The 13101-nt window shown below is 46.7% G+C and overlaps 2 protein-coding genes across 10 annotated transcripts in view; one reads left to right on the top strand and one right to left on the bottom strand.

Annotated features, from left to right (window-relative positions):
- LOC119152260 overlaps positions 1-9664 on the top strand; it is a 36713-nt gene extending 27049 nt beyond the window's left edge. For both annotated transcript variants that reach the window (XM_037397291.1, XM_037397290.1), the window contains one exon: positions 8760-9664. The gene's annotated coding sequence lies outside the window, so the exon portion shown is untranslated. The remainder of the gene's footprint in view (positions 1-8759) is intronic.
- COL6A3 (collagen type VI alpha 3 chain) overlaps positions 118-13101 on the bottom strand; it is a 63292-nt gene continuing 50308 nt past the window's right edge. For 4 of the 8 annotated variants that reach the window (XM_037397288.1, XM_037397281.1, XM_037397286.1 and 1 more), the window contains 8 exons: positions 12271-12379; positions 11232-11509; positions 9680-9940; positions 7918-7992; positions 5627-5806; positions 5461-5514; positions 730-900; positions 118-516 (listed from right to left, as the gene is read on the bottom strand). In XM_037397288.1, the coding sequence (XP_037253185.1) occupies positions 476-516; positions 730-900; positions 5461-5514; positions 5627-5806; positions 7918-7992; positions 9680-9940; positions 11232-11509; positions 12271-12379 (1169 nt within the window). In that variant the 3' untranslated portion in view covers positions 118-475. The remainder of the gene's footprint in view (positions 517-729; positions 901-5460; positions 5515-5626; positions 5807-7917; positions 7993-9679; positions 9941-11231; positions 11510-12270; positions 12380-13101) is intronic. The other 4 variants (XM_037397282.1, XM_037397283.1, XM_037397284.1 and 1 more) reach the window with 4 other exon arrangements.

The raw sequence follows: 13101 nt of genomic DNA, 5'->3' as shown, positions 1-13101 counted from the left end.
ACCACTTGTTTATCAGAATTAGCTACTCTCTTACATGAAGGCTTCCCCTGTAAAGTTATGCTCAGTTACGAAAACAATGAAAGCAAGCATGTAACAGTTGCAGTGAAGTTATTATGATTTTTTTTTTTTGGTCTCATTTTTATGGTGCCTTAGATAGGCAGACTGCCGGAATCAGAAAGAAAGGGTAATTTAGAGACATGTTGAGAGACAGTAACAATCTGCAATTAGGTAAATATTTGGTAATGTTGAAGCTATACAATATAACCCGGACACATGTAGCACTCAGTCCACAAACAGTTTAGCACCATATTGATAGGTCATGCAGCAAAACGCTTTCTTCAAGGTTTGCTTGGAAGTTAAAAGCATGAAATAGTACAGTGCAAGGTAGTCTATACCCTTAGCTTCTATAGGGGTAAGGTGGCAATGGCTGATGCTCCTGGCTGTCTCAGAGGTATGTGTTGACAGGTCGCTGGCTCTATGTTCCTATCGTTGTCAACACGCCAGGGTTGATATTACCTGAAAAGGTTTGATGGAGAAAGAGAAAATAAATGAAGTTATTCTGTGCATGGGAAGCCATGCAGGATATTGAGGGAAGGTAAATGAATTAATTGCCAGGACTTGCTATGGAGTCCAGAGGGCCACAAGCAAGCTCATAAAGCCATGCACCGGACTGGAAATGACAGGGACTTGGCTGACCCCCCCCTCTCCAGCTGCACATACGCTGCTTACCAGACACGCAAACTTTTTCACATTCTTTCTGCGTGTTAAATCTGTTCTCGTTGCCTCCACAGCCACCATACCAGAACCGGGCACAGCTCTTGGTCTCAGGGTCGTAGTACCATTTTAGCACAAAGTTCCTGCAGGTCCCCTCGTCTTTTTGCAGCTGGCAGATATCCATGACTGCAGATAAAAGCAGAAGCAAAAAGAGTCAGCAGCAGCATTCCTGGGTGAAACACAACTTCTCTGAATGTATTTGCATGGCAGAGAAGTGCCTGCAAGCAGGGCTGGCATGCAAGCTCAGAAAGGCCGACCGCAGCATAGACATTGCACAACTGTGACTAAATCCCCCTGTTTGCAAAGAGAAGGTCTTTCTTTGGAGATCACCAGCCCTGATCCACAAGCCCTGGGCCATGTTGCTGTAACACATCCACAGAGCGATGCTGAGATGAGGGATGAGTGCTGCATGGCAGCAATTGCCTGCAAATCTCCTGGATTTGGCAGATTCTCAGTGCCAACCTGAGTTGACAGGTCTCAGAACTGGGACAGGACAGGCTGAGCTGCAAGGGAAAAAGTATTTGCACCATCATTTTCCCATCAAAAACACTGGCTTCCTCTGAAAAGAGAAATCTATGTGAAGATGCTCCCAGACCTACCACACACTGCACCCTGGCACCCTGCATCCCTTGCTGGGTGAGTGGGGAACAAATAAACAAAGTACAATGTGTTAAAATGAAATTGCCAAATAAATTCTGGGGGAAAAAAAAAAAAAAAAGGAAACAAAATCCTGTATTAGCCACTAATTTACCATGAAGTCGTCAAGAAACAAGGCATCCCTTGTACACAGGGATGTGAAAGCACCTCTGCTCAGCACGGCGTAACCATCAGCCATCACAGTTTGTCCTGCAAAAGCCTTGTTACCATAGCCCTGAGTCAGGCAGATCCCAAAAATTTCTGGTATCTCGCTCATCAGTGCCACTTATCTGTACAGCTCCTTGGGCATGAATGAAAAACATAAGTCATCAATCAAACAAGTAAATCAGCCAGCACTGAAAAATGAATGGGGGCGAGAGGGAATCAGACAGGCAAAGTGTGGAGTTTCTCTTACTAGAGGAGTATTTGCAACCAGGACCCCTTTTTTAATTAAGGGGGGGAAAAGTCCTTTACCTTCCTTTTTTTTCCAAAAGCAAAGGTAAATCAATGTATTCGGAGTACACCAGCAATGACTGCTGAGGAAATTCAGATCTTGATGTTATCATCTGATAATTGTGTCTTAGGATCATGCCTTTTGTAAACTAGGTGCCCGAAATCAAGCTACTTCTAAAGGGCTTGCCTGCAATGGTGGTTAACAGCCCCAAGTTTTCTGCAGTCCCCTTGTAACCACATAGGGCCCCCAGAAATAGCCCTTGGTAACAGCAAAGGTGCCTGAACTAATTGAATCCTTGGACCACTCATGTGAAGGCAGGAGTTTGTGAGATCAACAGCTCTATGCTGGTAAAAAAACCCCTAATATTATATTCACTTTTTAATGATTCTGCCTCTCCCAAGCATTAAGAAAAGGCAATCAGCCAGTATTTGTAAGAAGCCGAGAGAGATCTTACCAGGTCTCCGTCCTACCAGAAATAGAGCCCCAACATACCCATGAATTATTACAGGAAAGAATATATAGAGATAGGGTGAGTATATAAAAAGGTGCATTTGCCAGCAATTTTCTTTGGAGCCTGATGAAAGTAAATGTATGCTAAACCCTTCTAAAGTTTTCATGAGAATAAGGGTGCAGAAGATTATCCCTGAAATCCCAACTAGAAAGCAGGTCTGGCAATGGACCCTAGGCAATACAAAAGCCCTGGCAGTGGGTTTACTTTGAAGCAAATTGCAGCTGGTGCTGGTGGCTGCCCAGAGCCCAGGAATGCTGCAGCAAGGCTGGGATGCTCCCAGGATGGACATCCTGCGGCACTCTCCTGTGTGCAGGAGTCCCTCTGTGCTGTGAGCAGCTGAAGAGCTCTCTGCCAGAACAGCACTGTGGCCAAAGGGGTCAGGCTCAAGTGGTCCGTGCTGCAGCCGTGATGGACACTGGGTGGTTGGTTTGAGCAGTGGGTTTACTCTTTAGATAGGAGAAGCTGGGAATACGTTCTTTCTAGAAAGGAGATATATGTGAAGGGACGCTGCTGCCCATCGTCCCATTCTAAATGCAGCTTTTTGAATCAGGATTTCTTTTTTAATCTCCATTTTTCCTTGGAATTTGAAATCAATATTGATATTCCAATTCAGCTTTGCTTTTGGCTGTAGGAGGCCTCCTACAGCCAAAAGCTTCCCCATGCCTTTGGCAGGCTCTTTCCCATTTTATATTTGGATATTTTTTTTCAGAGTCCATCTCCCTTCTTCCCTGCCTTCCAAAACATTGAAAGCCAGCAGATGTGAATACAAGAATGACTCTACCCCAAACCGTGTGCACCCTTTCAGGATTCCAACCAGTAATCAAAACATTCAGCTGATGGGAGGTATGATACATTTTTCCTCTGCTGCACAGGGTCCAGACAGCCCAGCTTTCCCTCCCTCCATCCCCTTTGGCAGTGGAAGCAGCCTTCAGGATCAGCAGATGCACAGGGAAATTCAACCACCGCTTTAGAGGCAGATCTGACTTCAGGAAAGCTGCTGAAATTTCACTTGAGCTGTAATCCTCAGTTTGCCTGCCCTGATAGTCACACTGCATGGGCTTGTGCCGCCCTTCGCTTTCAGACCACCATCAAACACCACCGAGTAACCCCTCTGGGTGAACCATTGCCTGGCATTTTAACTGAAACCTCCTCCCCCACCAAAAACCTCAAGCCCAAAACACAATAAATAAACCAAAAGCTTATCCACAAATTTCAAAGAATTGATGGAGAGCAAGAGCTAGGGAGCTGAAGTGTGCTTTAAGCTGTGGCTGCCTCTGGCAGGTTCAAAAGAGGGGACAGATACTGTAAGCCAGAATTTTAATTCATCCCATGGAGAAAATGTGCCTGGGCTCCTCAGTTGCACTTACAGTTAATTTTGCCATGGTAAAAATTATTAATAATAACATATTAAAAAATTCAATAAGTAAAGGTTATAAAAAAATATAAAAGGCTTCAAAGGGGTGGTGGTTTGGGTCTGGTGCACATTTTTGCACCCAAAGAGCCCTTAGGTTTGAGAGACTAATTCATTCCTCAGTGCTGCACCTGGCTGCGGTACCTGCTATGGGCTGAACCGAGAGCCCGACCCAATGCCCAGAGTTTTAAAAGCTGATCTGCACACGAACCTCCCATGTCTCTTTTTCCATGGTGGAGTCAAGCTCTGGTTTTGCAGAAAATGAAAAGAGAATAAAGTGGTGAATAGAGCAGGGCGGGCAGAGACGTGAGCGTCCTTCCAGGGCCCCTCAGTTGCTTTTCTTGACTATCTGCCCAGGGCAGAACGGCGCCAAGTTCATGAAATATCACTTTAGCCTGAACCGCAGTTGCTGGAAACATCATCAAGGCATGTGACGATGATCAGAAGGGGCTGGTCTATGGGATGGGGCTAGCAGAAACACACACCCTCAAGAAAAGCACATCAGGGAGGCTTTCTTGCTCTGTGAGGATGAAACCCTGCTCTAGATTGAAGCTACAGGTTTCTGCACAAGCCACAGGCTGCTTCCCCTGGCTGAAAAGTCCTCAAACTGCAACCAGTGGGTCTTTGTCCATGATGCCAGTTTGCAGCCCAGAAGCACCTTGCAATCTTCTTTTTGCAAGCAACTGCTGCCCCAGGCATCTCCATGGCTGGTGGTGACCTCCTCCTCGCTTGCCTGCAGGGGCACCCACAGCTGGACTTGGGCTGCACCACCACCAGTGACAAAAATTCCCAAGTCTGATTTAAGTAGCCTAAAACAGACCTGAGGAAATCAAATGGGTGGGAGGCATCCTTAATTTGCCTTTTCAAACCCTGTTACGACACTGTGAGAATTAAAGCCCTGCAATTAGGTACCACAGCTCACTCCTAAGTTTCCCTCCCATCTCTGCAAAGTGCCCTGAAACACCACGAGAAGGGGCAGGCTGCTATGGTAGCACGGCTTTGCTGCAGCCAGGTTCTCATCTCAACCCCTTGCTGAACTAACACAGGTGATTGCAAGGCTCTACTTCCTTTCCCGGTCTCGAAGAGGTTTGCAAACACAACCCGTTAATCACAGAAAGTCCTTGAGAAGAGGACGTCATTGCCATTTTCCTGTGGGCTCCTCCCTCAACTTTGATTTTTATCTCCTGGTGCAAAACGAAAACATCTGCACGCAAGACCTGAGCCTCGTGGAGTTATTTTCCATCAAGTGTTTTGGTTACAGGCAATGAAACATTTGCAATTCGTTGTATCTCATAAAAGGCACACCGCTGAGCGGTGGCATTGGTTAGTCATGCAATGATAAGAGAAACTGCTTTGGGACCGTGCCACACTCCCGTTCAGCAACCCACACCTCTCATGAAATCCAGTGCGTGGCTTTGCCATATAGCTGTGGTTTGCACTCAGGTTGTGCAAACACAGTATGTCCTGATGTGACAACATGCATGCAAGGTGACTTGCTCATGCAAAGCAGATGGTAGGGCATGGTCATGTCAAGGAGTAAATGAAAACCAAGTCTATACTACTGGTGATCTTGTATTGGACAAGCTTGGATGCATGCTATGAAATGGTCAAGGTGAAATAATGGATTTGCTTTGATTTGTGATTATTATTATTATTATTGGGTTTGGGTGTTACCTGATGATAATTTTTTCTCAAGGGGTGGCTGCTGCATGGCTTTCTCAGCTGCTGCTGGAGGAAAAAGTGCGTGGGTTTGGATTTTAAATGATGCATTCTCACCAATCCAAACATTATTTGACAATATGACAAAATACAAAAGGATTAATCCCCATGTGGTACTTACATGGTTTTAAGCATTTGCTAATGCACTCAGCTTCGGCCTCAAATCTATTGGCATTACCACCGCAGCCACCATACCAACCCTGGCTGCAGATCTTGTTTTTGTAGTCAAAGAACCACACAATCTGATAGTCCTTGCACTGCATGCCCATGTCAAAGTCCAGCAAGCAAGGGTCTGGCCAATCTGCATGTCAAAAGGTGCAAAGGTTAAGTGAATCTGAAAGCGTTAAAAGCTGAAAAAGCACAGAGATTGAAAAGAAAAAAAAAAAGCCCGGTACAGGACTGGTGGCATTTCCTTATGGTGTGATTTCTCTTGCTGAATGCAAATCTTCCCCAGCCTCCAGCTTCCCTCTTCCCACTCTTGATTTCATCATGCATCCAAGCCCCAAGTCCCTGGACCATGGTGGTGGGAGCCCCTTACTCCCTGCTGGTGCACGCCGGATCAGGCCCTCACACAGCTTCCCCAGTCTATTTTCAAAGCCATTTGTGTTGGCAGCAACTTTTAATCCTTAAGTGTATTTATTCTATCTCTAAAGGCAAGCCACACCTGGTAGACTTTAAGGCTGGATGAGAATTTAAACATATGTTCGTTTCCTGCCCAGAAATGATAATTTAGGTCCAAATCCCAGAGCTTTTATTAGCAAGGATAGGCCATCCCTGCTAGCAGCTGCTTTGCCTATATAAGGAGGGCAAAATCTGGGGCTTCCTTGGAGGTCTGTCCGAAGATTTACAGATGGGTCTCTCCCGCTGCACAGAGAACCAGAGAAGACTCAGCTAAACAACCCATCCCAAATCCCCTGCCCTGTTTAACCTCTTTAGTCCTGTTGAAAAACTTCAGATTAGCATCCTTGGGGAATGTTTCCCCCAAATTGCTGGCTGCCATGAATCCTCGGGCAGAAACATTTGCTACAAGTGGGTCAACAAGAGTAGCTGAGATTGCGAGGTCTGCGTTGAAGCGCAGAGTGAGCACACAGCACATCCATTTTCCTTCGGGCAGACCTACGCAAGCCTGCACACCTTGTTTCCAAAGGGGTGGCATACAAGGGGTTAAACAAAGCCATAGGGGATGCATGTCACCTGGTGGGGACAAGCCAGGTGAAGGCTTCAGAGGGGATGTCAGTGTCAGGGAGAGGGACCAAATGAGTGGGAACACATAGGAAGTGTGGGATGATGGGACATGCAGCAAGGCAGCAATGAGATGGTCCTGCACGGCCAGGGTGGTACCACCAGCCAGGCATGAGGTCTGTGCTCATCCCTTTCAACGTGAGCAGCCAGACCCCAGCAGTAGCTTTGCAACTCTTGTTGGCTGAACGCACTGAGCAGCAGCATCTCCCCATGCTCTTACATCACCTCAGGAAGAAAATGAGCCACAGTGCAAGCGAAATGCTTAAAGCAAAACATGGGAGTGATGATAGAGGGATGAGCTCTGGATGCCAGATCCATAGCTGGTGCCTGTGAGGGTGTTGTGCTGCTTTATGAAGGTTGAAAGCCCTTGCAGACCCTTGGAGAAAGGGTTGCCACCTGGCATTTACAGTACAACTGAGTCTAATGGCACTGATATAATGAGCTTGATGTCAACAAAAGCAATGAGATGGCATATTAACAGCTACAGTGATTATGGATTATTAACAGAGGTTGATGAGATTAACAACAACGTAGGGGCTGACAGCTTGCTCATTGAGAGGTTTACTACATACACCACTGGTGGCAGAGAAATAGGGGATGGGCAGATGGGTGAAACTGGAGGGAGGCCACCAATTAGCCACATCTATGGAAATGTTTGACACTAACTCCCCTGCAGTCCTTGGCTTTTGGTCAAGCCCTTGTTGAGAGTTGTGCCTTTGCCCCAGATGGGGAGAGAGGGAGCAAGCAAGTATCAGGCAAAGTTCTGCATCCACACCTGCATCTATGCCTGCCAGGGAGGCCATGGGGCACAGCGTCTCCCTAGACAGCAACCAGCGCCTGGGCCCTGGCTCATCTCCCATCCTTGCAATGGAAACAGGACCTGTTTTGAATCCCCCATGAAGATCACAGCAACTTCAGGGGACTCTGGATCCAGTATGGGGCAGAGACCCCAATACAGGGCTGAGACCCACATGGCCAAGGATGTCATCAGGGTCACGATCTGTTGGCTCTGCAAAGGAAATGACTCGCAGATCTTTCGGTCCCAGCACAGCTCAGAGAAGGAATGGGTTTAGGAACAGGCAAAGTGAAGCTCAGTGCAAATGGCCAGGCTCTTGATGGGGGTCTAGGCAGAGCCCCCAGCTCAGCACTCTCACCGTCACCCATACTCACCACTGTTGGGCCCTTCTAGCGGCTCGGTGTTGAGCATCATGTTGGCCAGGGACACCTTGGGCTGTGCCAGGGTCTCTGGGGAGAAGAAAGAGGGGGTCAGCCAAGGGGAAGGGGATCTGCGGCAGCAGTCATAAACAAACTCACTGGCCCCATCACCAGCATGAGGGAGACACACAAGTTGCAGGAGTCAGGTCTGGGTCTGTTTACCCTAGCACATACATTTCAGAAATGTTTATTGAAGGCAGCTGACAGGATGAGTAATCCACAACCGCCCAGCTGTGCCGGGATGGGTTTGCCTGGCTCTCCCCAGCCGGCAGCTCTGCTGCGCAGTCAGGCTCATCCTTGGGGGTGACTGCAAAGGAGCATCCTCAGGGCCCCATGTGACTGCTTTGGGTGGCCCTCACTCACCCCACAGCATGCGACTGGGCAGGGATGGATCATCCTTTGTTCCCCTGCAGCCTTTAAGGCCTGTCTGTGCATCGCATGCCTCTCTTCGACCGCACTCCTCCCATCTCAGCCTCACATCACTCTAGGAACTGTGTTGTTGAGGACTGTCACTGGGGGAGGCAATCCCTTGTGATGGAGAGGAGAACATGGCGCATACTGCATCACGCTCTGCATGACTGCACCCTATTGTCAAGCCCCTTCTCAGGGCAACCCATGGCTCATTTTCCATGGGGCTGGAGGGGGCTGCAGCCACAGGAAGGGTTGGATTTGCTTTTCTCTGGTGGAGGATATGGGTGTGGGTAAGGGAGACAGGGAGCAGTCCTACACAGTGTCCAGGTCACAGCTTGTGGATAAACATGGTGTCACCAGTGCCTACCCGGTTTGTTCCCATTCAGGATTTACTCTATGGGAAATGCAGCTTCCGTGGGCATCGAGAGCTCCAACTCGGCGCATGCAAATATTACTTCTACACATTGATGTCTTTTCTCAACATTTTTGTGGGCATGTTTATTGCTTCTAAAGGTAAGAGACTTCAGACCCGATCCAAACCCGCTGAAGCCAATGGGAAGGCTCTCCATGGGCACTGAAATTGGCTCCAAAGTGCCAGAAGCAGCCAAATGCAGCACTGGCAGGACCAGCACAAACTTCTTCTACACACTGCCAAGCCAAGTCACCTCTACGCCAAACTATATTTAAAAAATTGGCTCTCTTACACAGCAACTCTTGGCTATGCCAAAGGGTTTGGTGAGGTTTACATGTGATCTGTACACATGGAGCTTGGATCTCCAAAGGACTAAACCCTTTGTTTAATCTCTTATTTGTGGGTTTTTTTGGATAATATAATATGCAAACCAGATAGGTGCTATGGAAATGGCCATCGGAGAAGCTTGTCTTACTTATTTTGCCACCAGGCTGGACTCAATTTACTCTGTTAATCCAGTTTGACTCTTACCATTAATTACAGCAATGCTGGCCGGACCCCACCACGATCCATTGTGCAAAGGCTCCTGCATGCACAATAAAATAACCCCCCCTCTGGGACTGCTCTAATTCTCCCACAATCTGTGTCAATTTAACACCACTGAGGTGTCAACTTGCTTTTTTCAAAGAAACACATTTCAGTGTTTCATAACCGGGTCCTGCTGCTGGTCTGGAGGATGCCAGACATGCAGTGACACAGCTGAGCATTGCCAAGGCTGGTACTGTTGACACCAACTGATGATCTGTCCCTTACACGTGTTTTTTTTTCCCCAGTTCTTTGTGTCTGCTTTATGAAGAAATAAATGTTTATGTATTTTCATCAAGAGGTACTTACTTGTGGTGAATGTCCCTGTGTAGGTTACTTTGGGTTGGGATTTCTGGTAGCCGGTAATGACGACAACGTATTTCTGCCCACTTCTGAGTCCTCGGATGGTGTGCTCAGTGCCAGTCATGTTCTGCTTCTGCACGAGAGACTGGTCATGCGCTAAGGTGACGGTGATATCAAAAGTGTAGGCGTTGTGTGGCTCGGGGCTGGCCCAGCGCAGCCTGGCACTGTTCTCAGTGACATCTGTGATCTGGATGTCGTGGGTCTTTGCTGCAACACAAAATTGGAAGAAACATTAAGCAAGGACTGGAAGAGGAAAGGTCTCAAGGAAAAAATGTCTCAGTGCTGCAGGATCTCCCTCGCAGTCCACAGCAAATAAATTTGCCTCCAGCCAGCTGTGGCATGTACAAACCAGGTTATGACTTTGCTGTTTTAGACACCCAACCCAGCACATTGCAGGGAGGCTTTTTTTTTTTTTCCAGAGTCTAGATGATTTACCAAGTGGTTTATTTATTTTTAATAATCTGCTGCAATTTAGCAAAGCAAAGCAATTTTTTTTAATGAGGTTTACTCAGCCTGAAATGTGATTCCCAACACAACCTTCCCAACTACTGCAAACATCTCCGGTCAGATCCTTCTCTAGGGTGCAATGGATTCATTGAACTGCTGAAGATCTTCAAGCAAAACCTGCTTAATATCGAACATAATCTTAGAAAGGTCAAAGAAGCTATTAGGGAAAGGTTTTCTGGCTATGGCAGAGTATTGGATGAGACCTTTATAAATGCTGCTTGGAAGAAACAGTGGAGCAAGAAACACCAAGAAATGTTTGTTCCCACAAGCTGATTAAAGCATTAACCTTGCAAAAGCTGACTGCTTCTATTTATCGCTTTTTATTTATTATTTACATAGGGTCATGCATTCGTTCACTGGTTAAGCGTCCCTGTGCTTTGACACATGTTCTTTATTACTTGTTCACCTTCTGCCTGCACCCCCTTGCAAGAACATGTGGGAAAACTCCTTTACATGAACTGTGCTCACATGAAAGAGCTTTAGCATTCCCAGATAGGTCTCCACACTGATTCAGTGATGAACTATTTATATTAGTTGATGGAGAATTCAGACAATGCCATTGTATGAATCACCATAAGTAGCAAAACTTAGCCAAGGGGTAACCATGCTACAAGGAAAACATAGAAAGCAAATGGGCCACGCTAGAAAGAGAAGTGCTCTGTCACTGTGCTACTGGCAGTAGATGATGAATTGTCCCATGTTACATCCTGCTTGTATTTGTGTATTTTATACACAGGTGTCCCCCACCCGGTTTTACGCATCGTTGTCCACACAAGTCAACAAAGCTTTAAACCCTCAGTGCAGACTTCCAGTTTTGCCCTAAAAACTTGTTTTGTGCAAGCAAGAAATTTGGCCTCTTAGTGACATTTCCCATAGGAATAGTCCTCTCAGGGAGGAAGAAAAGCCACAACCCACTGTGGTACAGACAAGCATGGGGAAAGCGTGTCAAACATGGCACTGCTCACATGGGGGAAAGCCTTTCACGTACTACCTTGTCTTCTCCTGCCGCCTGCCCCGCTAGCCGTGGTGTTCGCGGTGGTGCGGCTGGTGGCTTTGGCATGGGCAGTGATGCTTGCTGTGCTCTGCGTGGTGGTGTTCAGCTGGACCACGGTGCTGGATGTGGTCTGGTTGGTGGCTCTGGTCTGGGCTGTGGTGCTGGCAGTGGTGGTCCTGGCTTGGGCACTAGTGCTTGCAACAGGCTTGGTGCTCGCAGTGACTGTGGTGCTGGCACTGAGGGTCTGGCTTATGGTCACATTGGGTGCCACATACCTGTCAAAGGAAAAGCAGCTGTTATGGCTTTTTTCCCCCTATATAAGCAGAATTTTGGAAGTGGAGGGGAGTTGATGTAGAAGCCATGGGCAAGAACACCCCAGAGGTCAATGTTCTTTGTCAGCTTTAGATATGCCCACAGCCAAGCAGTGAGAAGTGCTGCAGAGCATTGCCTGTCCCTTGGGGTGCACAAATCTGTCTATACATCAGCTTTACACACTTAAAGAGTGAATTCAGCAGACAGGTTTGTAGCATGCCTGATTTCATGGGGCTCAATCTTCTAAAGCTAGGACAGCTCCATGCCAGCAACGCATGAGTCCTGGTGACACAACTTTACCTTCTGTTCAGAAAATATTAGGTTATATTCTATGATGGGATTCTGAATATCAGATAGTCCAGGGCAGCCCAGCCTCTGAAAAGTCTGTTGAGTGGAAAACCCCAAATTAACAGTAATTTCTGGATTTTCTGACCTGCATGATGACAGTAGCATGTATCTCCTTCATATTCTTTATACACATATACATATGAAATTGAACCCAAATTTAAAATTACATGTGAACTTTTCTGCCCCTCTCTAGCAGATATATCCGTTGCTCTTTTGACACAGCACTAAAGGAGCTAGTGAAATACTGATAACCCTGGTTGTTAGCATCGAAGTTGCTTTTTCTTTCTCTTTCCAAAAAGGGACTGGGAAGTGAAGGCTTCTTTCCTAGACAGGCTGTTAGCAAAGCTCATTCTGTTGCAGACAAACTGCTACTTACACTGCTTTGTGTCCGGTGTGCCCGGGGCTCTGATTCTTGGCTTGCTGGTTGCTCTGGAACCACTCGCACTGTTTCTTTATCTCTGGAGACAGGTGGAAAGCAAAGTCGCCTAGAGAGAGACAGACCCTGGCATTAAACACGTGCTGAGGATGGTGATTACCTACCAACAGTACATTACATATATTTCTTTTTGATTAAAAAAAAAACACCACCACCTCTCATCTTCTTGTTTGCTCTAAAAAAAGCTACAGAATATCTCTTGATGTTTGCTGTGGTTACTGCAGCATCCCGGGCTGGGAGACTTCTTATTCCAATTTACAAACATGAGAGCAGTAACTACAAGATACCAGAGGGCTGTATGTCTTACTCTGTCACATGTAAACAGCTTGCTTATAACAAGGCACTTCCAAACACATGGTTAATATCTTTTCAAGAGTTAGAAGTTTCCAGGACCCCTGTAAGTGGTAATGGAAAAAGCAACTGAGGAAAACCTAAACATTTATTTCCAGGGAAAGATGTACTCATGTTAGCTTCCTACTTAGCGCAAGACATTCCTGAATCAGTGGTTTATTAGCCTAGTAGACTGATTTTCAACACTTTTTTTATAAAGCAAGCTTTCCTAGAAAAAGCCCGTTTCTTGTCCTTGCTGGCCAGGTCCGTTTAGGATCTCTGGCAGCTGGCTCTAGCTAGATGGAGATCCAGCCTGAGGTCTTGCTAAACTGAGATGCAAATTTTCTAGGCACAACCTGCACATCCCAAATGCAACAGTATTATTTATCCCTGAGCAAAGAATCCTCTTCATCTGGTCCTTAAATCTGCATACAGCAACTC

Source organism: Falco rusticolus, chromosome 8, assembly GCF_015220075.1.
Source record: "Falco rusticolus isolate bFalRus1 chromosome 8, bFalRus1.pri, whole genome shotgun sequence".
In the NCBI taxonomy this organism is placed as follows: domain Eukaryota; kingdom Metazoa; phylum Chordata; class Aves; order Falconiformes; family Falconidae; genus Falco; species Falco rusticolus.
The sequence above is the reverse complement of the archived record's forward strand: the minus strand, read 5'-3'. Positions and strand labels throughout refer to the sequence as shown.